Here is a 24,874-nt window from a genome sequence, read left to right as displayed (position 1 = left end):
GGCCTGCCGCTGCGGCTGGTTCACGTCTGCATCACCTCCGCGGCACCGCACCCTCAACACCGAACACATTCGCGCCAACACGACGAACACGAGGAACGACTCGACGCACATCACTCTCCGGTAGGCGGTCTTGATGGCTGTCGCCCTGTCGGCAAGTGGCTATGCATACGCACACAACCGCAGGCGACTGTGGCGGTGGCGGCGCCGCCTCTGGGGAATGCTGCGGCCGCCGTGACTGGCACATTCGGACAGCTCACGAACTCCTCATTCTTGCGAAGCAGCGTAGCAGTCCAGGAGGTCTCGATCTTGTTTCTTGTCCCAGTACGCAGAGTAAAGCCGCTTGCTCCCAGAAAGGACAAAGGAGGCAACAGACTACAGTTTCTGCGACATAGCGACTGGAGCGACAGCAGGCAAAGAGAACCCTCTTGCCTTAGTAACCGCAGGCCGCCGAGGACTGAGACTGTTCGCATTGGAAGCCGTTGCGCCGCGAACGCCGACCTGCGTCCGCCGCTGAACTCCCCGCAGAGAAAGACGGAGCCACAAGTACCCTTGCGACAGCAGAACAGGCGATCGGTCCGGATGCGTCGGAACAAGGAACACCACGCTCAAGGCAGCCTGCATGTTTGCTCATGCTGGTCTCAACATGGTATGAAGTTCTGTGCCCGCCTCACCCAGCGCCGTTATCTTGAATACACACTGACAGGTAGCCAGGGGCCTCCACCACTGACGACCGCATCACAACGTTGTCGCCTTGGCCGGCATACAACTTTGAACGCGCCGCCCTTCGCATACGAACGAACGTCGATCGCTTGCCTCAGCCGCCTCTCACGCATACAAGGAGGATTCCAGACACGTCTCTGGCGTACGGATATGCGAGGGTACAACAAGACATGGCAGACTCGGCAGCAGTCGAGAGCGTCGTGCGGAACCCAGGTTGCGAATGTGAAAGCTTTTGGTGCGATTTGGCGGGTGGACGCATAACAAATCATCCTCCGTAAGGCTCAGCTGGCTGGCCGGTCTTCAATGGCAATGGCGGATGGACACGATAGGCAGTCTTGAAGGGAAGCACTGAAGACGCCTCATCTCATTGCCGGGTCAGACGGGGACAAGACAATAAGACGGCGACCAGACGGGGTACGATACACACCTGGCCAAGCTTGAATGCGGTGCCGTAATGGCGGCCATGGGATTAGTCCTGCTCTAGGCTCCTTGCAGCAGCGCAACCGGCTGCGAAGACGGGCCTGAGGCGGCACAGTGTCGGCGACTGGTCAAATCTGCCGCAGTCTGCATCCGGGATGGGACTTTCTCTGAACGCTCATCGCGCCCTGCGACCAAACCGCTCCCAACTCCTTGCTCTTCTCGAACCGCAGTCCGGGTCTTTCATGTCGGAGAAAGAGACAGCGGTTGCTTGCCTGATAGTCTGCGAGACGCGAGATGAAATGACGATGAATGGACCATCTGGCAAAAGATCTGAGAAGCAAAAGTGCCGGAGGCATACCGAAGACTAGACAGGAACAAAGAAAAGAGATGGGAAGATGTGACTGATGGTCATGGATGTTCAAGAAGATGAGGATCGTTGAGAAGGAGATGGAAGGAGGTTTGACGCGCCTGTGGCAATGTCGGAAGTTGCCCTGGTGGGGCCTGCCGTCTTCATCCGTCGCGGCGAGCGCCGCGGACGAAAACAAAAAGGAACCAAGGAGCAATACTTACAGCCCCCAGCTCGATGCAATGACCAGATGCCCTGGCATCATCGGGCAGTATGCAGAGATGTCTTCGCTATCTCAAGACAGGGTATGACGTCGCTGACGTGCGGCTTCTCAAAGCCTCCTCAGGTACAGGCTACCGCGCCATGGCCATCTTGGGTGATCTAGCACCAGTCATCGCTATCGTCTGCTAGGGCACCATCCTATGGTACCTGGCACATATTGTTCGACTACAAGTCAACGCGCCAGTAGCACGACCAACTCGTCACAAGAGTAGTTCGGTATATTCGCTGTCGTATCACTCGAGACTTGCAGGAATCTCGTTCACAGCCAGGCCACATTACCATGTCTGCTACCTCGTTGGCGACGGCGAGACGCTCTACGCTCTGTGCACTGCACGCAATACTCACGAGCTCCAAATGCCTCTGCGGCGGGAACTTCATACATGGCGATGCGAGTGGCCTCCAAGATGCCAACCGGGGATATTAGGGCGACATCATCAAACCTGGGGCATCTACGCTTAACTCGTTGTCGATCGGTATTCGCAAGGCTGCGAAAACCCAATCTGAAAGCCGGTACACGTCTGTGCCACGCCTTCCCAGAGAGCATGTTGGAGCTCGATTGACTTGGATCATAGTCGTCGACTGGGTCCCCGGAAGCGCCGATTATTAGTCCGGGCAGCTAAAGTCGACGATCGCCTGGGGTACGGTTCGTACTCCGTTGAGGTTTCTCGTCGTGGAATGCGTCCTTGTCCGCATTTCTACAACGCGATAGCGACAATATCTCGCAGACTCCGGGGTTGAAGAGGAGCGAAATCGGGTGCGGAAAGCGAGCCATGATGGATCCAGGAAACCGTTGTCGTGGAGCTCATTTAAAACACATCGACCTACTACGGGCAGAACCCTCTCGTCCCCTGAACTTCTCGATGCCACCCACACCACTCAACACTACCAAAGAGATGCATAGGCCCGTATCTCCTAGACTGAAGCGCGCAGAAGCTTGACTTTTGCATTGTGCGACGATGCTTGACAGATCTAGAACGGCTACGTGTCGCCTGCAGTGGAAATGGGGGGTGTGGGCAACGAAGAGACGGACGAGGTAGGAGAGGCACGAAATCGAACGATCTATCACCTATCTCCCGGCTTTCAATTCGACCGCAAGCGGTGGATATCGAAGAGGCACAGAGAAGGAGACGTCGGCCTCGAAGCCGTGAGCCTGTAGCAAGAAGATGGTGTCTGAGGATTGCATGTCAGCAATGACGTTGCATAGGACACCGTCGTCTGTTCAAAGCAGATTTCGGAGCAAGACATGCCGCTGGTCGGACTGCCGAACACTTGTTTTGCGGGAGTTTGAACCTGCCTCCGTACTCCCTTGTCAAGCATCTTCTCGGAGATGGACCGGAGAGCAGTGCGCACCACCATGTGCGTCGGCCAGCTGCCGCCGTCTGTCAACTCAATCACACAGGCCGAGACGCACGCCACTAGCCTCTTTCATCGTGGTTCATATACGCGTATGTATTCCATGTCCATATTGTATGAGGAGAAGCTGACGCAACTTAGGTAGCCGAACCGGGTGGAAGGCGGAGAGATTGTAAGATATAAGATGGAGGTTGAAGCGGTGGCGATACGAGATGGGGAGGAAGGTAAGAGACCGTTGAGAGACATGATTGAATCTGTGCTAACCCGGAGGTAGGTGGACGTTGCGGTATTGTGGCAGAGACAAGGTGATGGGTGTGCGAGCCTGGCGGCTCACAATGCTTCGTGGGAAGCCCGGCTGCGCGGTGGATGTAGCGAGCGGCAATCAATTGTTTGCCGAATTCTCCCAGTCCGATGCACTGTGCCCAGAGTTTCCAGCGCCCGGTATGCGTTCTAACTTCAGACAGGTATGCTAATCGCCGTGTAGGAGGCCGCGAGTGAGGCGGGGTAGAAGCCGCAGGATGCTCGCCGGCGGAGGATCAGGGAGCCGCGCCATCGTCGCCTGACAACGCACGTCGACAGCGCAAGGCCATCCGAGGGAAGCTCGACGAGCTCGAGGGCCTCTTCGGTATCTTGTTGGTCTCTCTCGCGATCGTGGACGAGGCGGTCTATGGCGTGGATTCGGCGGCTTCGGTCAAGCTGTCGGCCGTGTCCTATGCTACGGCGGCGGTTCATCAGCGAGCGGAGCTGCTCTACCGTAAGAGGAGGAGTATGTCATCACCAGAAGCCAGTCCGAGACTATAGCCTCGATGTGGTGGGGTGATTGGGTTGGGGTAGTCTATGGGCTTGAGGAAGGGGCCGAGAATTGAAGCAACCAACTTCATTCGGTCCGTGCGCTGGAGGTGCCTTCCCCGAGCAGCTCAGCAACACCACCACCGCCGTCTCAGAGCTGCATGAGGCACCCCCAGAGCTGCTCCTTGTCCATACGAACCTCCTCAATTGCATTGGCTGCGCGACATTAGGGCAAAGATGACTCCTTTGCCAGCTGCAGATTGGGAAACCTCCGCAGGGCAAAAGAAAGCCCGGCGCCGACGACATGCCTACCAGCGGTGACGGGACTTCACGAGCGCCTATGACAGGCATGCACAGTCGGCAGAATCTCGCCAGACACGTCTCGCATCTCCCAATACAGCGTGTCGCCTTCTCCGTCTATGCGCATCGCCGCAGCACAGACGATAGGAGCGGCTGCTACAGCTGATGGCAACCCTGGATCTCGCGACCGGAGCGGAAAGAATCACAACAATAGCCGCTGAGCCTCCGGATCTGTGTGGTACTCGAAGATCCTCGACAAGGCGACATCGGCGGCATCTTGCAAGCGGATCGAGTACTCGCGGCGAACAACGGAGGTGCCGGTGAACGACGACCGTCTAAGGAACAAATGCCTTCATGTCGCACACCCACGATACCGGTCGTGCACGAGACGATCGTACAAATTATACTTCTCAGATTCATGGGCACTCGACATTCGACATCATCGATGGAGAGAACGCCATTAATTCACGAGGCATGATTCTGGGGCCGAGGGATAACTCGAGCTGATGAGTCGCACAGTCTCGCAGAAGCTCGGTAAGAGCCCGAATCTCGCTCTATCGAACATCGCGTAGCCCGCCGGCCCAGAGCCAGTATATGAACACTCGGAAGGAAACGTTCTGGCGAGTATGTGCATCGTGATGTCTTACTATAAACCTTGGAACATCCTGCATCGGGAATGACGCTGAATCTGAAGATCTGCCATATTACTTCTTCACATACTGGTAGGCAGCTAATCGGACGCATCTAGCCATTGCAGATCTGTCGTACATGGAGCAGGTGTAAAGGAGTTGGTAACCGGTGTTGGTCTATTCCAACGCTACAACTTATGGAGATCAGATCAACTTCAGTGAGTCTCCGTCGCCATCCTTTGAAGACGTCTTCCACAAGTTCATGTACTCCATTCCCATGCCCACATCCCAATCCTCTTTAAGATCCAACTCTTCGTTCTCCACCACATCTTGTTCCGTGATCTTCCCATCGTCTAGTGCTTCTCGTAACTCCTTGAGTGCCGCGTCATCTGTCAAGCTCTGCTTTAGCTCCTCGAAGATTTTTTCACGTTCCTTCCAAAGGTCTTCTAGTGTGTCCGTCTCTTTTATCTCGCCTACTGCTCGATCATGGATCATTTTGCACTGATCGTTGGCTTGCTTCCAATCTTCTTCTTTGATCTGCTCTGGTCGCCAGTGTTCAGCAATCTCCGTGTTTCTCTTCCACATCTTCCTGGCTAAGTGGAGGGTATGCTCAAGCTCCTTGGACCGATTGTAAGGCATAATCCCCCCAAAGTCGATGAGTGTTACGGTCGGGAAGACGTCGTCATCTTTGTTGCTTAGCATGACGTTGCCGCCTCCTTTCAGGTCAATATGGCAGTACCCGTTCTTTTTGAGGTGCCTTTGGACGCGTACAAGTTCGGCAAAGACGTGAAAGATGACACAAGGTGGCAGCCCGTGTACTTTGTATGTCGCGTGTTTTCTTAGTAAATGATGGATACTGCGCCCAGGAACGTATTCAAGAGCATGCCAGTTGGGACTATCCATGTCCGGGTAGCCACGTACAGCGGCGATTAGATGATCTCTATCGCCTTCCATTCCTTTGAGCTCATCGAGTAAGCTTTTCCTGATCGATGTGACCTTCTCGCCTAAATTGAATTTAAGAGCTACGCATGACGCCAGGGTTTTCGGACTAGAATGATGTACAGCGAGAACGGCATAACCTTCGTTACCTGATCCCAGATGCTTGAGAGCAACGAATTCCTTTTTTGCGCTCTGCGGAAATTCAAACTCGCGAACGCGATTTGCATCTGACGCCATTGATGAGGTATGCTACATCACTACAATGGACGCGCATGAGGGATATATAGATCAGCATGGAGCAAACTAGCATGCTTTACTAGTCATCTGGAAATCCAGCAATCACATTGTAGGCCTCACAATCACACAAATGGGCAGCGATAATGACCTTGCGGCACATCAGCCCACATGATTGATCCGCTCCCTAACGTTGGTGGCAAGCTTGAGGTATCCCGCGCTCGAGTTTCAGGCTTCCATTACTATCTATACATGCCGATGTCTTCTGCAGCCGCCACTAATATACAGACTTCCGTCGACAATGACGTCTACGTCGCCGTCCTCCACCGCCACCCCCTACTCCTCATCCCCAACCACCCCATCCCAAAGCGCCTCTCTGACGTCCGCAGACCTCCCCTTGTCGTATAGCTCCTTCGCCGAGCAATCCGCCAGATTCCTCCACCTCCTCTTGAGGTCTTTCCACGACAGTTGTCCCTGTGGGTCGTAACCCGCAACGAACGAGTACAATCTGTCTCCATCCCTCAAACTCCTTCCCTTACTATCCTTGAGCTTGTCGCCCTTCTTGGTGGTGCGGAATTCGTCTGGGATGCGTGCTTCGCCGTTTGTGAGATATTGAAGCAGATTCATGATCTGCTTGACGACGGCTTGCTCGTCCCACACAGCAACATCCTCGAGGTGCATAATCTGTACTTGAGGCAACTCCTGCTCCATTGTAGGTGATAGGAGGATGTTGGTTGCGCTGAGATCTGCGTGGCAGATGTTGTTCGGTTCGAGGTCCATGTTGTGTGTGTTGATGAGGTCCGCGAAGATCTTGCAGACGAGGAAGGGTGGGAGGCCGTCGGGAAAGAGAGCGTCCTTGAGGCATTGGAGGCATGTCATGATATGAGCTTGATGTGGGTATCGGTTTCGAGAATGGAGACGATTTGGGTAATGGTATCGAGGAAAGAGATGATGTTGACTCGATAGTAAGGTACGGAAAGGTCAAAAGTCTGTTTGCAAGAAACGCGATGGCCTGTGAGTGTGTGCGTGTGCCGGCTAGTCTTTGATAGGCGAGCTTTACGCGGTGACTGCGCGGCTCATTTAAACTCACGGAAAGTTTCATCAGTGAACGTGGAAAATTTGACGAATCAGGGACTAAGGATACATACAAGAGACAGACATGAAAGAAGTAAGGGCATGCATTTACTACACTACATCGACTATAGAAGTCGCTATTGACGGAGTTGAACACTCAAGTATACTCAAGCCTTCTTGTCCTTTGACGAGATCACGCCAGTCAGCTGGATAGCGTCGTCCACCAAGTTGTTGAGCTGATCAAATTCGCCCGCGAGCCACCTATCTAGCAAAACTTGGTCTTCACTAACAAATGTAGGGCGCTCTGCCGGCAGGACCTTAGTGCATTCTTTGAGATCGTTGATATTGTTGACGCCAAGAAGAGACAAACGTGTGTAGGCTTTAGCGTAGTCCTGCATCATTGTGTTAGCTGGGTCTTTTTCTCGTGTATCCGGCGAGTCATACCGCATTCCATTGAGGCTGAGCAGTACCTCGAACGCTAAACTGCGCCCAAGAAGCGCTCGTCCTCGAGTCCTTGCTCAAGTTGATGTCGCTTTGAAACTTGATGATACGAACAGGTGTATTGGGGTTTGTCGTCTGTGGGTAGAAGGCCATGTCCCAGACACCGGGAGTAGAGTCTTGTGGGTCGCCGTCGCGGCTAGTGTCGACGAAGTGTTGCTGCGATGTCGTGTGCGCTCCGACCAACGCGACTAGATCGTGTGCGTCGATAGTCTTGTCTTGGAAAAGCTTGATGAGCTTATCCGCAGAGTCCTTTTCTCCAGGGAGAAGACCAGTAGGCCCAGCTCTGCTATTGTCCTTACGCCCAATGAATGTTCTGACCCTGGGTCCAAGTGGACATACAACAGTGGCGACGTTGGCACCAAACTGGATGATGTCCGCCATGCTCATTCCGTACTGGTTGTATTTGGTGTACCACTTCTTCGTTTGGTCGGCAATCGCAGATAAGCCGTTGTTATCTGTACGCGACATCTCGTCGCTGAGGAGAATACTGCCGTCTGCACCGCCATAACTGCTGCTCTTAGACCATACGCCTGCGTCATGGAAGCCCAGACGAACAGCTTGACGAGCAAACTTGCTGCAGCGACCGGAAGTACCGTTGAACTTGGCCGTCATCTCGTACGCGAGCCACTTCCAATGACAGCACATGTCGGCTTTGCAGGCGGCACTGCCGATGTTGCCAGCAGGGATGGAGTTATCAATGGTAGCAGACTCTGCAGACTTCTGGTCGAGGATGATCGCTTTGATATCTTTGCCGATGGCAGTGAGCTTGGAGTCTGCGAGTGTCTTCAGGTCGCCGATGAGCTCTTTCGATGCTTGTCGCTTTTCACGGGCAGCGAGATGGCGCATCTCTGCCATGGTATCGCCCATCCCTGGGTGGGCTTCAGTGAGGGGCGTGCATGCCAGGAGAGCATAGCTGAAGTAAGAGAAGGCTTTCATCTTGCTTGATGATGATGATGCAACAATTATGGAGTGACAGAGTGGACAACTTGCTATGAGTGAAATGATCGTGCGTGGATTCGGACTCTTATAGAATTCCTCCAAGTAACCCTAAGGAGTACATCTCGCTTCAGTGATACGTTAGATTGAGACATGATTGCTACCGACCGTCCAGAATGCCGGTATCAGGGTGCAGATGGATACGACCGCTGTTTACCCTGCATATACTGTCATACCATATGGCATTCACCTCGCTGATCAAAAGCTTCTGACCCCATCTTCATCGTATCATATCCGGGTGTAAAGTCGACAGACCATCTGGAAGGCCGAGATTCCAGAAAGGAAGGACCTGACAGCCAAGAGGTAAGATCGGAGGCTAGATGATTGGTTAAGACCGAGCAAGGTGGTAAGAAAGACGTGCCTGGCTACCGGGTACGCGAACACGGGAGGCGAAGATTGGTTTGGAATGCTGCCGTAATACGTGAAGTATATTGCATGTGCAGCTGAACACGGAGCTGGAATCTTCTCGTGTGCTAGTTAGGCTACGCAGGGGCTGAGACTGATACTTATTCTGGCGGATACTTATGTGAAACACATATCAATTACACAGTATCAATGGTCATCAGCTTCGGTATACTGCCGTGTTGTGTAGATCACAGTACGCTCTTACTTCTGAACAGCTTCCATGCTTTTGTCAACAACAATGAACACGCGGGATATTAGACGGCGGCCGAAAGGACCGGCAAGTCCAGACGCAGGCAATATACCGAGCTCGTATAGGGAACAGTCGGATGGTCCACAGGTAATACGACTATTCTTAGAAGTTGCCAGTGTGTCGGTCCCAGGTTGCAGGCTGTAGATCCTGCGACCGCAATATCAACCCGTCGATGGTGGAACCGGGATACATTAGTGCTTCAGCCTCACAATCAAAGTAGATCTGGGCATATACTCCCAGAACCACTGGCGATCGTATTCGACGCACCGCGGACGGCACTGCAGAGCGAGACGAGAAGAGGCGTCGAGCGAGAACGAATTTTAGAGCGACTAGGTAGTGATGCGTGTGGCAGACAACTGCAGTGAACCGGTAAGCTGCAGGCCAGGGCGCCGCCGCCAGGCGAGTAACATTTAGCCGGATAACACACAGTACTCAACGGCTTCTTCTTCGTACCGAGCCATGGTTCGATGCCAATGCAAGAAGCTGCCTTTGCATGTGCGTCTTGTTTAGCATACCAAACACGTGGTTTGCTGTGCCTTCTGCCAGAGATGTAATGTCTATTGTTCATCATGCGTGATGAAAGCCGAGATCATGAACTTCTTCCTACGCATATATCGCATGCGGTTGTACAGGATGACAAGCCGAGGGTATAGGATGCTGATAAGCCGGTACTTGTGACGGTACTGGGCTACTCCAAGCAATGGATAACACTCGACGTGATCGGTCGCGAGGTTCGATGGAGTCGGCGTGTGCTGGCGCATACGTTGAGGAACGACGCAGTAAAAAGGTCACATTGTCCAAATGGAGGACCTCAGCTTGTGTGTTCCTCCATTTTGCAGCTGCGGTCGTCGCGGTGTGGACTGCTCATGGCACGAAGGAAAGCCCGTCATCCGCCAGTGGACCTCGGAGGTTGAGGCTGAGAAGGCAGATCCGCGCGCTGTGGGCTGCCGAAGAAGTCCGGGTGAACACAAATGATGCGCGCACACCAGCAGGACGACTGTAACGCATTGAGGGTTGCAGAGGCCGTCGTCGTCGCCGTCGCGAGAGCTGGCGCTGCTGGGTCAGAAGGGGATGGAGGAGATGACGTGGGGCCGGGCCGAAATCGCGCCATCCGGACTCGGCCTAGACGGAATCTAATTCAATCCCTACTGGAAGGCCATCTCTCTTCACAGCCACCAACTTCCAACACGAAAACGCCGCACAGTCGCGTTGCGCCCAATAGCAAATCTCCGCAAAGATCGAAAGGATTGAAAGGATGAGCACAGTCGCAACTTTGTTCGTCTTTGATTCCGACGGTGTTGGAAGATAGCACACGCGCCGCAATGCTGCGGACCGCGATCGGTTCTCATGGCGCAGCTGCGCTCAGCCTTTACAACAAGACAAGCTCTTTCTGCCGTATCTCAGGCGCTCTGTCGCTTCATTCATGCGTGTTGTTGATCTTGTTAGCTTCTCTCTAGTCCACACAACCCCCTCAGTCTCCCTACCAGCGCTTCAGTCGTCGAGTGCATCCCGACGCTCATTCTCACCATCTTTCCCTAGTTTGCTCTATAACCACTACCGCGACGATGCTACCGAGCACACTGCGACGCCTATCTAGCCTGTTCTCGAACCCGAAGACCTCTTTCCAGGTCCTATCAGATCTCCACTTGGACTACGAATCACAATACCTCACCTTCCACGTACCCGTTGCGGCGCCCTTCCTGATACTTGCTGGGAACGTTGGTAGGCTAATAGACTACGAACTGTATCTGTGGTTCCTTATTCGACGGTGTGGTCTTCATGAGAGGGTATTTATGGTTCTCGGTCCACTGGAGTTCCACGGCATTAGCTGGATGGACGGCTTACAATTGGCGCACAAGATGGAGAGAGAGCCTTCGCTCAAAGGGAAACTGGAGATACTATACGAGACGGGAAGCGACGTGCCGGGCACGAACATTACGCTGCTTGGCTGCACGCTGTGGAGTAACATACCGGATTCGGACGCACCTGCTGTGCTGCGAAAGATGCCCGAATTCAACAGGGATACCGGTATAGAGATGTGGGACGTCGTCAAGCACAACTCGGAGCATAAAAGGGACTTGAGGTGGCTCTTGGATGCAGTCAACAGCCCCAATGCATCACCGAGTGGCGCCTTAGCACTGACATGTTCCGGACCGTCAAAAGATGAGCGACAAATCGTCGTTGTCACGTCCTTCGCGCCAGATCTACCTGGTTGTTTGGACTCCTGGCACGTAGATGCGCCTTGGGCATCTGCATACGGGACCAATCTGCTACATGGCCCTCATTTTCGCAATGTGAAGATGTGGATCTCGGGTATGACAGGCCGGACATGTGAGTTTAAGCGAGGCGACACAAGGCTCGTGAGCAACCAGCGGGGCCGAGAGGGCGAACATGCAACTGGTCTTCTGAAAGCAGGCATGTCCGATAAGCAGAAGACCGGCCTGTTCGACGTCATGCGGGTGGTCAAGATTTAAAAATCCTTCAAGTTATACAGCCGACGGCAGGATTCGTCTCAATATTAACCAAGCCGCTAACAGCAACTCGTTGTGCACCCAAGCCTGAATGCGAGGTACGACGCGAAAATGCGAGCCCCACATATGTACGCTGACCAATCCGACGCCACGCCCTTCGACATGCGCCGGCATGTGGTCACACTTTGGCATCGTCATGCTTGCGGCGTAGCACATGCAACGTAGCAAGTAAGGAGACCCATCCTGATAGTAACTTATAGATATCCTATAACTAGCAGGATCAACGCCAGAGTGTCCTGCAACGATTGCAGAATCGTTTCCAATTTCGAGACCTACGATGTCTTCTTCCACCGAGACCGTAACTCTAACGGCATCATGTCTCTGTGGCTCTCACAACTACAGTACTACCTTTCCTGCGTCCGCTCTTCCCTTACCAGGGCATGTGTGCCACTGCACGACCTGTCGGCACCTGTGCGGCTCGCTCCACACCTCGCTCACATCATGGCCTGAGCCTCGCGCCAACGTCGACATTTCCAGCCTCAAGACGTTCAGCTGCTGGGAGCGCTTCGACCTCTTGTTCTGCCCTACCTGCTCAAGCCCGGTTTTCTGTGCCTTCAAAGATCCGGCCAGGAATCTGGGAGTGGTCACTGGTGCGCTCGGTAACGTGGATCTTAGAGGTCGCCAGTTGATCGAATTTGGTGGGCAGGGTTTCGTGGCCGATACGGAAGATGGAGGTGCGAGTCCTTGGCTCTGTGCACTCAATGGCGATGGGGAGGACCTGAAGCGTTATGAAAGTGTGGTCGCCGGTCGTGGCCCTGGAGCGAAGGAGTTATCTGCAGACTGGCCTCGGTCCTCCACTCTTCCAGAACTCAAAGCGAAAGAGGAAGAGAGTGTACCGATACGCTGCAAATGTGGCGGGGTAGATCTGGTGCTCCAGTGTGGCGATTACAAGCACATGGCCGGAGATGAGCTGCCCTCCAACGTCGAACCTGTCAGCAGGAAGCTCAAAGCCGGCTTCTGTGGATGCGACAGCTGCAGGTTGCAAAGTGGGAGTGACGTCTTCAACTGGACGTACGCAGAGACGAAGTACATATCATTCGGAAAGGACAGCAGCAAAGCCTTCCCCAAAGACATGTACGCCCTCAACGAACTCATCGACGCGGAAGACCCCGCTGTGGGTACGCTGAAGTACTACAACTCTTCGCCCGATGTCTATCGCCACTTCTGCGACACCTGTTCTGCAGTGGTCTTCTACACTACTGGCAAACGGCCACAGATTTTCGACATCGCTATCGGCCTGTTGGAGTCTAAAGATGGAGCTCGAGTTGAGAACATGTTGTATTGGCCTTCTGGAATGAAGTTTAGTTTCCAGGAAGATGGCGATGGAGGGTGGCGAGAGAGCGTGTACGAGAGGCTGAGAAGTAAGGCGGAGGAGTGGCGCGTCGCGAGAGGATACCCGAAGAATTGGAAGAGCAGTGCTGAGTACCAAGACATCAAATGATATTGAGTGTCATAGCTTCCGAATCCATGGTCAAAGATACTCTAGTTTTGTCACAAACTGAGCTCATCGTATTCACCAAAGAAAACTCTTTCACTACATGTGCCATGCGTACCTATCCATCCGCGTCGGAAAACGCTGACTGTGATCTCTACTGTCATCGTTTTTCCAGTGAAAGAGTTGGTCACACACTTCCCTGACAGTACTCAATGAGCGGCACATGAACGCGAAACTTTGGAAGCAGACATTTGCAGACGACATGCCCTTTCTGGCTGTCGATAGTGCACGTAATATCCCACTGAGATTCATCCTGATACGCTATTTCCCAACTAATGTGACGTCGTTAGCGTGTCGAGCACCTTCACACGCGTAGTGCCAGTGACGACTTCCTTCCGGGGCTGTTGTATGATGGACTGGTACACTATCATGCGCACAGTCACCGTGATTTCCCATTTGGGCAGTCCTCTCACTCAACTCTGCAACTAGCTCTGCAACCGACTTTGCAACCATCTCTTCTACCACATCTCTATCTTCATTTCGCAAACATGGACTCCTCCGCTCCGTCGTTCGATCAGGCGTCCGCTGTAAAACGTCTCCCCGGCGCCGTCCCCAGGCCCCCATCTGATTCCTTCCGCGTGGTCAAGACTCTCTCAGCGCCGAGATCTTCCGCGGGAGTGTACCTTTGTCTACCACGCGTACTTCCCCCTCCATTCGAGCCGTCAGATAAGATTGATCCGGATATTTCCGATGACACCATCGAAAACCACGACGCTTGGAAGACCTTATCTGGTTTTGCGCGCCTCCAACAGCAACTGCCGTTGCTCACATACAAGAACCTGGGCGACGTCCTGTACAAGAGCATGCAGGAAAACCGCACATCTTCGCTCTCGGAACAACATCTGAGAATGCTGCCCCAGTTGGTGGTAGTTAAGACAAGGAAAGACACGGACGTGCTTCGCAACGAGGCAACGCAGTTCGAGGAGCACCGTAAGAGGGACAAAGCTTCGCTATTCATCGGTTCATATGTCCTACGCGCTGAGTACGCCGACTCGTCACCCACCTCGTACAATTGTCTCCGCCCTATTTTCGGTCCCACGCTGGCGCAGTTCGGCGAAGCGAATATTAAGAATGATCATGGCGGCATTCCCAGCTGGTTCGTTGCGCATATCATTCTGGGCCTGATCGATGCTGTATGCTTCCTACACGAGGAGGGTTTGGTACACGGGAAGATTGAGGCATCGAACATCATGCTCAACCTGTACCCTACGGTGCATCACCATCGGTACCGCGGCTATCCAGACATCCTGCTCATAGACTTCTCAGCCACCGGTCCAAGTAATGAAGACGCAATAAAAAAGGACGAGCGTGATATGCTCAAGGTCATAGAGCAAACCATCACCAGATGGAGCGATGTCGCCCCCTTCCTGGACAACGATGACGTCGGAGACCCTCTCATCGCTCTATTAGCTGCCGTGGAGATGACCCTCAGTGGACATTTCGATGGGTACCACAGTATCTCCGACCTCCGTGACGGAGCTGAGGACTTGCGACACGAAGGTCCACATGTCATGCCAAGGGTTCTGATGAAATTGCTGCATGCCGACCTGGCGACGGCTGCTGAACTCGACCGCGCTGTACAAGAGCCAGCTGTGATTGAGGTAGCAGCCGACAAAGAAGCGTTTGGAGAACTTTCGGAGGACGATTCTGTGACCGTGGGTGGAAGCGACTATGGGGGTGTGAATCCTGAAACCATGGGTGACAAGATGAGGATCATTAAAGACGGAGATGTGAAGTTTGGCGAGGATGAAGAATGGGCGCGTAGCGGCTGAGGCAACGTGAAACCACTCTCTGGTGGAGAACGAGCAAGAGAAGGACAAGAGAAAAGAACACAAGACGGGTACTGAGTAAAGGATCAGAGATGACGAAGATGGAACGGAGGTCAGAATGATGACCTTGTATAAAGCCTCAGCGACTATTCCGTCACAGTAATCATAGAATACGTATCTCCAACCAGGATTGCGTTTACAACCACTCCTTCGGTACTGCCCTTTCAGACCATATCCTCTCACTTTCCCATGCCAGCCAATCTGATTTTGTTGTCGGTAAGAGTCCCATGCCATTAACCTTCCATATACCCAACGCCAACATCAGCATGTTGCATGCAATGTAAACGAGCTTGACACCGAGTAGTCGTCCAGAAGTGCCAGGGGTCTCAAAGGGAGCGAAGGTGCGTTGAAGACCTAGTACAGCGAGAACGGGAGTTTTGAAGAGCGTGAAGACCATGAAGACGGAGAAGATTTGCAGAGTGTTGCCTGTCATGTACATGCCTGGTATTGTCAGCGTCTGCTCACAGAGTCTCCTGTCAGATGACATACCAAAAGCGTTCATGGGCAACTGCTTTGCGGGCGCGATGGCGACCTCCCACGCCTTCTTCATCTTGAGCGTATCCATCTCTTCGGGTGTCGGGGGCTGCCTCTGAGTCTTTGATGCCTGGGAACGCTCCTTCTTGGTGAGAGAAGCCGTGTAGCCCGGTGGGTCTGAGAGCGAGGCGTTCTTCGGCTTGGATGCGGGCGTCGAGTTGAGGTCGAGCACCCACTGCGGGGGCGGTGGAGGCGATTTCGACATGATGGGGCGTCCTTGTGATGGCGAGGTGTCGGATAGCAGACTCTGAGATGTTGTTGCGGTGGCCAGGGTCCAGGGTCTCACGATGTTGCAACTTCGCTCGTGGTGTTGCGGAGCGGGCCTCTGGAGAGCTCCACATATGGCGGCCTTGGCGGATGCACGTCCCCTCCTCCGTGTTGACCGCTGGCAGGCTTCCTAAAAGTTACGGTTCCCAAACATCACAAACCATTTCTGTCGTTACGCCTCTCCAGCCCTTTTCCACGTTCCTCCGATATGCGCGACACGATACGAAGCCGATAGACCAGCGAATCAGCCATCGAACCCCGCACGCTTCCTCGAGACGGCAAGGGAGGGGCGCTAAGTCGCGAGGGAGGTTATCTTGATTGTGCTACGGCAGGCACATGCATTGGGAGGACAGCCCAGCTGGCATACGCGACATCATTAGCCCAACATGAGCCAGGGCGGCCAAGATGCGAAGCTCTTTGCGAGGGTACGTCCGTCTCGTCATTCGTGCCACCCACGTCTCCGACTTGTGCAATTGCATGTTCTCCTATTCAGCCTGTCCGTCTGCTAGGAGCATCCACTGCCATGATGATGTTTCTACCCTACACCTTTGACAACGCGCGCTTACAAAACCTCCGCACTCCCCAGGGCAAAGTTGCGGAACTCCGTGTCGAACTCAACAATGGCAACAAGAAGGACAAGAACTTCTCCCAGAAGAAGACGGCCCTCAAGAAGATTGTCGCCAACATGACCATGAGCAACAACGACATGGTCGCGCTATTCATGGACATCGTGGGCTGCATGCACATACCGAGTTTGGAGATCAAGAAGATGTGGGTAGTGAGGATCACCTGAAGAAGGGCTATGCTGACGCGGGCAGGTGTTTCCTGTATCTCGTCAACTATGCCAGGATAAAACCTGACATTGCGCTCAAAGCGCTGCCCATCATACAGGAAGACATGCACGACAACAACCCCTTAGTTCGAGCGCTCGCCCTACGGACCATGTCCTACGTTCACGTCCGAGAATTCGTCGAGGCAACCGTGCCGCACCTGAAGAACCTCCTCAAAGACTCCGACCCATACGTTCGAAAGACGGCAGCTTTCTGCGTGGCGAAGCTCTACGATCACGACCGACACTTGGTGGAACAATCAGATCTGATCGACAGGCTGAATGGCATGTTAAGAGACGAGAACCCCACAGTAGTGTCAAGCGCGTTGGCAGGGCTCATGGACATCTGGGAGCGAAGTGAGAACATCAAGCTCACAATCGACTATGCGAGCGCATCCAAGATTGTTCAGATTCTCCCAGACTGCTCAGAGTGGGGTCAGACGTACATTCTGGAGGCTATGATGAACTACGTTCCCCAGGACACGAGCGAAGCTGCTCTCCTCGCGGAGCGCATATCGCCACGCCTTTCCCACTCGAATTCTGCCGTCGTCCTTACCTGCATTCGCGTTATCCTCTACCTAATGAACTACATCAGCGATCAGAAAGTCGTCACTTCGTTATGCAATAAGCTATCACCGCCGCTCGTCACACTCCTCTCCAAAGGACCCGAGATTCAATACCTAGCACTTCGCAATGCCCTCCTGATCCTGCAGCGCAGACCGGAAGTATTGCGGAACGATATCCGCGTCTTCTTCTGCAAATACAACGACCCTATATACGTCAAGGTCACGAAACTTGAGCTCATCTTCATGCTGGCGACAGAGAGGAACATCAAGGAAGTGTTGACAGAGCTTTCTGAGTAAGTTCTTCAAGATTACTGTGAACATAGGTAACTGACTATACGACAGATACGCTACCGAGATCGACGTCGACTTTGTGCGCAAGTCCGTACGCGCCATTGGCAAACTTGCCATCAAAATCGCACCGGCCGCACAATTGTGCATCAGCACCCTCCTCTCGCTCGTCAGCACGAAAGTCTCATACATCGTACAAGAGGCGACCGTCGTCATCCGCAATATTTTCCGGAAATACCCCAACCAATACGAATCGATCATCTCAACACTATGTGAGAACCTCGACTCACTAGACGAACCAGAAGCGAAGGCCGCTATGATCTGGGTTATTGGGCAATACGCAGACCGAATTGAAGACTCGGACGTTTTGCTGGAAGATTTTCTGGATACCTTTCAAGAAGAGACTCATGAGGTGCAACTGGCATTACTCACCGCCACCGTCAAGTTGTTCATCCAAAGACCTACTCGCGGTTCTAATCTAGTACCCAAGGTACTAAAGTGGGCAACTGAAGAAACAGACAATCCAGATCTCCGCGATCGAGGCTACATGTACTGGCGTCTACTCTCTTCCGCACCCGAAGAAGCGAAGAAGGTCGTCATGGGTGAGAAGCCTCCGATTACCGCCGAAGAGTCCGAGAAGCTCGACCCTGGTACCCTGGAAGAAATGTGTCTGAACGTCGGCACATTGGCTACAGTATACCTCAAGCCCGTCAACCAAGTCTTCCGCAGCGCTCGCCCACGTAAACTACAAGACTCGCCCGCCCTACAAAAGCATGAACTCCCGACTGTCAAAGCAGCGCAGCAGGCTCGAGACCGCTCCGCCGCCGAACGATCGCGACTCGACACCACTACTAACGGTAATGGATCACTTTCGCCGACAAATGGCAATGGCATGGCGAACGCTGTCAGCGATGCAGACATGTACTTTGCTAGTGTAGGGAGGCAGAGCACGTTCGGTGGTAGTCCTATTGCGGATCAAGTTGGCGGCGGTGCTGGAGGTGGATGGGTGGTTAATCAAAATGAGCCACAGCATATGGTGTTGAGTCCTGGAGCGAACGACGGGAATCAGGACCTTTTACTTTAAAGGGAGCAGTTAGTATTAGTAGACGTTTGTAGATAGTGTAATGATCACGGGGAGATGTACATCATAGAAAGCTTGACGAAGGTGAGACTTTTGTGCTACTTCAATGGTAGCAGACGCATTCAACTATGTGAACCATAGGTATTCCAGGCCCTTGTTACCTGTACGTCTCGACGGTTAAACCAATATGGTGTGTGCCATGTGTACATATCCTCAAACTTGAACCTCGAAAATCATATCCTAATAGTCGCCCAATCAGATCATCATCTCCTTATCTCAAGCAATACAGCTTGCAAATAGATCCGTGATGACGTTTCGACGACCATCTAGTCATCAGCCAACAGAGGTGCCCTCTCCCTGTCCTCGCTGACAATCTGACCACGAGGGAAGGGATCGCGTCCGAGCAGGCCAGGCATGCCAACAGCAAGCGAGAGGAGGAAGAGTAGACCGCCGATTGAGAAAGCGAAGATCCACTGGAGTTGCAAGAGATGCGGGCGAGTCAGGAACTGTCCGACACCGGTTGCTAGAAGCCAAGTTAGCCAAATCACTTTCGCACGATAGAGAGCAGAGGTCGAACTTACAGAAAGCCAGCACACTCAAGGCGAATCCCATGGTGTAATCCTTGTACGCAACCAAGAAGAACATGCCATACCCAAGCCACCCCCAAATAAACACATTCGCCACGATCCTCGCAGCAAAGTGATTCGAATGAATCGCAATAGCACCAACCCAGTACAACGCAACAAAGTTCCACGCAAGCGGTCCACTCACAGTACCCACATGGATCGTCCTCGGGGCAGCAGAGTGGCGGAAATAAGCCAAACTCAGATTACCAAAGTTGAGCACGAGCAAGAAGAACGCCAGCCAGAAGTGCGAGCGGGTGAACAGGTGAACAAAGCCGAAGAGAAGAAGGTTGTTGGCGATAAAGTGCGAGCCGAGGTTTGCAGCCGCAGTCACGTACGTCTCGTCGCTCATGTACAGGGCGTATGCGTAGCCGCCCTGCAGGATGAAGATGATGAGCACGTAGATGGAGGTGAAGATGCTGGACTGCGCGAACGGGGTTTGCGGGTTGTTGTGCCAGAACTTGTGCGAGTGCGGGCCTGAAGGTGCGGCGAAGGTGGTGTAGATGGCGGAGATGACGAGCAGGAGCCATGAGATCGTGGTGGTGATCTTGTAGAGGAGGATGCTCTGGTCGGAGTGCGAGGTGCGTTTTGCGAAGGGGTTGAGCGTGCTGCTGCCGCCGTTGGAGTCGTTGGCGGGGGCGGCGTCGGCCATCGCTGTGAGGTTTGTTTGGGGCGTGGATGGGGGAACTTTTGGTGTAGATGTCGGTGGTGTTGTCGGTGGTGTTGTCGGTGGGAGGGGGGCAAAAGGGTAGAAGAGGAAGAAGAGAAACAAGTAGCACAAGCTGAACAAACGAAGAGTAGAGTGGAAGGTTCGATGGTCAATCGGGTACTTGCACCTTAGCCCACGCCTTCGCCCTAATCAAGTACCGGGACCCAGCAAACAAACCACGTCCAAGCGTCCTGTCAAAAGGTGCACAGGCAGGAGCGAAGGAGAAGCGTGTCAACCTTTCCGTCGGATCAGCCACCATAAGTACAGTACTCGCCCCCATCTTCCAGCTGCCCCCATCCCCGTGTACGTTTCATCCTCCTACACACACTCCTCCCAGGCAACCAACTAGCCATCGCAATCAAGGACGCGACCCAGAAGTACGTCACGCCCCGTAAGCTAAGACCCTTGGACGTGCATGATGCGCATGTCGCGCTTTGGCTGCCCCGCACCGAAACCTTGTCCCATGATACGGAATGCACGCTAATCATTGGTTCCCGCGCCTGCCCACACCGATGTTGACATGCTACACCATGTACTTGGGCGGCCGCCTGCGGGGGCTGCAGTTACACCAGCGCTGAGTACGGGATTCGGACGGGCGCTTAGGCAGGGTTTCTTACCCTGGGGGTTGTGGCAATCTTGGGAGGGGTGTATTGGTACTTTGGGTGGTGTTGGAACTATGATCCCGCGGGGTTGGTTCAGCTCTGATACATCGAAAGCTGTTTAGACGATGCAGGGAGCCATTGAACACAATTGAAAGACAAGTGTAGTATGAGAAACTTCGCATTAAATCCTTCGCATACTCGCCTCCGGGGGTATCTATCTTCTACATGCGCATATTCTAGGTAGAGCTACAATCGACGATCTGCCCCACAGAAATTCTACAAAGACAACTCCAAATAGTCACGGCTCACGCGCCGATTCGCTAAAGTGAAATCAACTCCACCAATAAACACCAAGCTGGGAAACGTCAGGTATAGTCTGCCTTGCGTAAGCCGGCAATAACCACTGATTAACGCAACCGCGATATCGCATCGCGGTACGCGTGATCAAAGAAAGAAAGCAGAACAAAATCGAGTGGAGGGCCTGTAGTGCTGAAGTACTCTAACGAGCTGGCGTGTCGGGTATGTCCCAGATATCCCTTCCATTTTCATCTTTCTTCAATTCGGCACCGGCACCCTCCGCCCTCGAGTGCGCGTTCATGGCTCCGTTCGAGTTTGATGCGAATGGTATCGCACCGTTTGATGTGAAAACAGGCAGATCAGCCCTCTTGCTTGGCGGTGACATGAGTGGAACTCCAGGCATGCTTGTATCCTCAGCATGTGTATTGGCAACCCACTGCAAAGTTGCCGAGGCCTGAGGATCCGATGCGTCATGCGGAGTTACGAACTCTGAGTTTCCGCCAAAATTCTGCGCAGTGTAGTTGACAAACTCTGATAGATTCGACGGGGGTGGAGGAGGAGGCGTATCGGCGCGGGAAGGTGGTGAAACATCCTTGAGCGGCTCTGTTACAGTGACGAAAGATGGCTGCGAAGTTAGCATATGTCTTACATGCATTTCGTAGTTGGAACTTACCATGGGAAGCTGTTCACGGATTTGCTCGGGTGTTATAGCCATGTCATGCAACTCAGTGGGTGGTTGCACAATTCCGCCAGAGATTCGACGATCGATTGGAGGTTGTTCCATGGAAGCTTGCATTTCCTGCTGTGGCAAGACAGTAGACGAATCCATCTGTACCGGCTGAGGCTGCTCGAGCGGCGCAGCAGCAGCTACCTGCATCTGCGGGGCCTCGGGAACTGGGGACGCAGGTTTGGAAGTCTTTGCTGGACGACCTGGACCCCTTTTTGCGGTTGTCGCGGGTTTGGTCGCAGGCTTTGTCGGAGGAGCGCGAGCAGCTGGTGGCTTTCGGGTAGTGGTTCTTTTCGGTGCTTCGGCAGCCTTCAACTTCTCAGCCTTCTCCCTCTCCCGTGCATCATATTCCTCTTTTGAGGGCATCTTCAACGTAACCCGCTTTAGGCCTGAAGTAAGTGCGTCCATGCCATCATTCTCCTTGTCTTTTGGGGCACTGGGCTTGACAGATTGGGTCGAAGGCATTCTCGCAACGGCTGGACGTGGAGGCGCACGAGCTGCTGCAGCTGCCGTCGTTGTTGAGCCTCGTGCCTTCTTTATCGCAACTCCGTTAGCTGGAGCTGCAGAAGGCGCAACACTTCTCCGGCTTGCTGCTACACTTGGCGCACGACTAACACCCCTGTTGTCGCCCATGGAAGAGACGCTCGAAGCAATACTCATGCGACGAGAAGCAGAGCTTGCTGGAGCTGGAGCTTCTGAGCTGGCTGGTGCAAAGTCGGCTATGGTCTGCCGCCTACTCGCCCGTGATTCTACACGAGATGTCTTTTCGTCGTCCGAACCAGGCTCAGCGTAGGAGGGAGCGGCTTTACGACCACGCAGTTGTCGCCCTGATGTATCTGTGCGGGCTGGGGCCGCAGCAGACGCAGCAGGCTTCTCCTTTTTGGCTTTGACCTCGGCCAAATCCTCTGGTCGGTGGCTACGAGTTTGGCGATCCGATGGTACCAGCAAAGTACGCAGAGCATGGGCGGCAGTAGCCCAGTCAACCTCCGGTGGTGGCGGGGTGGGCGCTCTCAATGGATTTGAGGCGTACTTGGCGGAAAGGCTACGATTGATCTTGGTTGGATCCACGACTTTGGCCACGTAGGACTGGGTGGGCGAAGAAAAATGGGCCAGACGGTCAGTGCGTGTCGTCTTCGAGACATGTACGGGCGGGGGCGGAACGAGGCCATCCAATTCAGATAAACGATCTGTATGCCACCATTGAGGATCGTAGCTGAGGGGCGTGAGCTGCGCTTCGACAGACTGCATGGGAACGTCTTCATCCTGTATGCTGATTCCACTAAGTCTGTTGCGCATAGAGTGTGAAAGGCCCGTTGATGGTTCTGAGGCCTTCAAGACTTGGCCATCCACGAGGCCGCTCAAATGACTGAATACACCACTAGTGAGCGCTCGATCGCTGTACCCGCCCTCCAAGACTGAGATGACACGCCCTTCCACAGATGTGCCCTCTTCTTCAGCCAACCGGACTACGTCCCGAGTGAAACGAGCGTAGAATTCAGTAGGTACGTTGACGCTATGGCGTTGCATTCCAGCAGTCTCCCACTCACTTGCATCAAATCCAGCGGACAGGAAGATGGCTGCCTTTGGGGCAGGCTGGTTTGGCGTGGACCGTAAGCGGTTGGTGTGGTGTTTGAGATATTGACGCGTCTTCTCAAGTAATACCAAATACTTTTCCTCGTAAATTTCCCAGAATTGCTCAGGTGTTTTCCATGATTGCAGATGGACGTTCCAGATGGACTGACCATGAGCGTTGTCGATACAGAGACTAGCCGCCTGGACTTTGTCATCGTCGCCGTCCTCACATGGGTATGAGTTGATGTCGTGTAAGCTGAAGTAGCCGATCGAGGTCTTCTTCCAGTTGGGAGTGTTCTTAGGCATGTTCTGGACCTTCTTGTTACGCGCCCATGTTATAGCCTGCGAGCCGTCTCCGTGGTGCAGATCAAAGTCAATGATGGCCGCATGAGTTAGTCCGTATGTCATGATAGCGTGTTCAATGCCAACGTGAACGTTATTCAGCCAGCAGAAACCCGAGGGAAAGTCGTCAGAGCAGTGGTGACCGGGCGGACGGATGCAGACGAAAGCTCTAGAAGGACCACCGCCTAGACTTGTTCCCTGGAAGACAGCGTCCACAGCGTCCAAGACACCTCCCAGAGCACCCTGGAAAGCGTTGAGCGATTCGGGACAGAGATAAAGGTCACCGGCGTGCAGTTGCTGTTTGGGCGCTTGTCCTTGGACTGCAGGAGTGTCCCTGGCCAGCTCCTTCCCAGTCGATGCAAGCTTCCGTTCAGCATTGTCGCAGAGTGTCTTGAGTTCGCCCATCCACTTTGTTCCGTGTACGTTTGTGACGACCTGCGAAGTGATGTCGACGGCCCGCGAAGTCTTGCGAATTTTGAAAGGTACACGTTCGGGTGGGTTGTGGTGTGGATGTGGCGGGTTGTCTCCCTCAGCATGGCGCTCGCCGAGCCGTACGTAAGCCGCAGATATTCCCAAGACACTCGCCAGTATTCTCTCGGGTCGCTCCATGATCAAGCTGAGGTGGCTCTTGGATGTCTTGGGCCGTGAGAAGCGATGGCCATAGCATTGGTCGTGTACGATAACGACGGTTCCTGCATTGACTGCGCCTGCCATGCCCTCGTGTCGGGCCAGCTCCTTCTTGAAGTACTCCTCGGCGACATCACATGCGCGCAGAGGTGGCTTCTCTTCTACATGTGTGGGGCCCAGCGGGCTCTTGGGCATGGGTGCCTGCATATTGGGATTGAACGACGACCGGCGGGAAGCGGAACTTCGGGGAGTGCCCGGTCGAGGAGGATCGCCGCGGAGTGAAGAGGTCGAGGTCTTCCTGCCCAGGGTGGGCGTAGAGGAGCGGAAACTGGCTACACTGGGACTGCGCTGGATGGCATTGGCTTTGAAATTGGGCGTCGAGGGCGTCCGGCGCAGGTCAGCGGAACTTCGGGGCGAGTTCAAGGCGGGGGACTGCGGTAGCGGGGTGTTGGAGGCCGAGTGCAGGGACAGGCGTTTGAGCGGGTGTGAAAGGAGGTTCGCGTCGCTGTTTGTTTGTCGCGCCCCGCGTGGAGTGCCAGGCCTCGCGGCGGCGGGGCTTGACCGCGGATGGTTCGACATCTTGGCGCTCTCTGCCTGCGGTGCAGGACGTCGCCCGTCGTATGTGCGGGCGTACGGTGTCCCGTATCGTGTGTCTTGGGGTGAAAGAAGAAAGGCGCGCTATGACGGAGCCATAACGCGTGCAGGCCACCTGCGTCC

At 53.9% G+C, this 24,874-nt stretch overlaps 10 protein-coding genes across 10 annotated transcripts; 4 read left to right on the top strand and 6 right to left on the bottom strand.

The window, feature by feature from the left end:
* Window positions 1–5,043: 5,043 nt before the first annotated feature.
* Window positions 5,044–6,015, bottom strand: J4E85_004680 (uncharacterized protein; the record flags this gene model as incomplete). The annotated part of the gene is made up of 1 exon (XM_051468933.1): window positions 5,044–6,015. One exon carries the CDS (start codon window positions 6,013–6,015, stop codon window positions 5,044–5,046), a length of 972 nt encoding a protein of 323 aa, XP_051327148.1.
* Window positions 6,016–6,348: 333 nt separating this feature from the next.
* Window positions 6,349–6,891, bottom strand: J4E85_004679 (uncharacterized protein; the record flags this gene model as incomplete). The annotated part of the gene is made up of 1 exon (XM_051468932.1): window positions 6,349–6,891. One exon carries the CDS (start codon window positions 6,889–6,891, stop codon window positions 6,349–6,351), a length of 543 nt encoding a protein of 180 aa, XP_051327147.1.
* A 362-nt stretch (window positions 6,892–7,253) lies between these two features.
* J4E85_004678 (uncharacterized protein) lies at window positions 7,254–8,454 on the bottom strand (the record flags this gene model as incomplete). The annotated part of the gene is made up of 2 exons (XM_051468931.1): window positions 7,254–7,478; window positions 7,531–8,454. 2 exons carry the CDS (start codon window positions 8,452–8,454, stop codon window positions 7,254–7,256), a joined length of 1,149 nt encoding a protein of 382 aa, XP_051327146.1.
* A 2,349-nt stretch (window positions 8,455–10,803) lies between these two features.
* Window positions 10,804–11,712, top strand: J4E85_004677 (uncharacterized protein; the record flags this gene model as incomplete). Its single annotated transcript, XM_051468930.1, has 1 exon — window positions 10,804–11,712. The coding sequence occupies one exon, from the start codon at window positions 10,804–10,806 to the stop codon at window positions 11,710–11,712; it is 909 nt and encodes a 302-aa protein (XP_051327145.1).
* A 372-nt stretch (window positions 11,713–12,084) lies between these two features.
* Window positions 12,085–13,210, top strand: J4E85_004676 (uncharacterized protein; the record flags this gene model as incomplete). Its single annotated transcript, XM_051468929.1, has 2 exons — window positions 12,085–12,110; window positions 12,247–13,210. The coding sequence occupies 2 exons, from the start codon at window positions 12,085–12,087 to the stop codon at window positions 13,208–13,210; spliced, it is 990 nt and encodes a 329-aa protein (XP_051327144.1).
* A 542-nt stretch (window positions 13,211–13,752) lies between these two features.
* On the top strand, window positions 13,753–15,036 carry J4E85_004675 (uncharacterized protein; the record flags this gene model as incomplete). Its single annotated transcript, XM_051468928.1, has 1 exon — window positions 13,753–15,036. The coding sequence occupies one exon, from the start codon at window positions 13,753–13,755 to the stop codon at window positions 15,034–15,036; it is 1,284 nt and encodes a 427-aa protein (XP_051327143.1).
* A 193-nt stretch (window positions 15,037–15,229) lies between these two features.
* On the bottom strand, window positions 15,230–15,832 carry J4E85_004674 (uncharacterized protein; the record flags this gene model as incomplete). Its single annotated transcript, XM_051468927.1, has 2 exons — window positions 15,230–15,534; window positions 15,583–15,832. The coding sequence occupies 2 exons, from the start codon at window positions 15,830–15,832 to the stop codon at window positions 15,230–15,232; spliced, it is 555 nt and encodes a 184-aa protein (XP_051327142.1).
* Window positions 15,833–16,280: 448 nt separating this feature from the next.
* J4E85_004673 (uncharacterized protein) lies at window positions 16,281–18,661 on the top strand (the record flags this gene model as incomplete). The annotated part of the gene is made up of 4 exons (XM_051468926.1): window positions 16,281–16,319; window positions 16,481–16,665; window positions 16,713–17,582; window positions 17,632–18,661. 4 exons carry the CDS (start codon window positions 16,281–16,283, stop codon window positions 18,659–18,661), a joined length of 2,124 nt encoding a protein of 707 aa, XP_051327141.1.
* A 323-nt stretch (window positions 18,662–18,984) lies between these two features.
* J4E85_004672 (uncharacterized protein) lies at window positions 18,985–19,933 on the bottom strand (the record flags this gene model as incomplete). Its single annotated transcript, XM_051468925.1, has 2 exons — window positions 18,985–19,181; window positions 19,240–19,933. 2 exons carry the CDS (start codon window positions 19,931–19,933, stop codon window positions 18,985–18,987), a joined length of 891 nt encoding a protein of 296 aa, XP_051327140.1.
* A 1,158-nt stretch (window positions 19,934–21,091) lies between these two features.
* On the bottom strand, window positions 21,092–24,736 carry J4E85_004671 (uncharacterized protein; the record flags this gene model as incomplete). Its single annotated transcript, XM_051468924.1, has 2 exons — window positions 21,092–21,514; window positions 21,563–24,736. 2 exons carry the CDS (start codon window positions 24,734–24,736, stop codon window positions 21,092–21,094), a joined length of 3,597 nt encoding a protein of 1,198 aa, XP_051327139.1.
* Window positions 24,737–24,874: the final 138 nt, after the last annotated feature.

This window comes from Alternaria conjuncta, assembly GCF_024043145.1.
Source record: "Alternaria conjuncta strain BMP 0040 chromosome Unknown scaffold_6, whole genome shotgun sequence".
Lineage (NCBI taxonomy): Eukaryota > Fungi > Ascomycota > Dothideomycetes > Pleosporales > Pleosporaceae > Alternaria > Alternaria conjuncta.
This window is presented reverse-complemented; position numbering and strand designations above follow the sequence as displayed.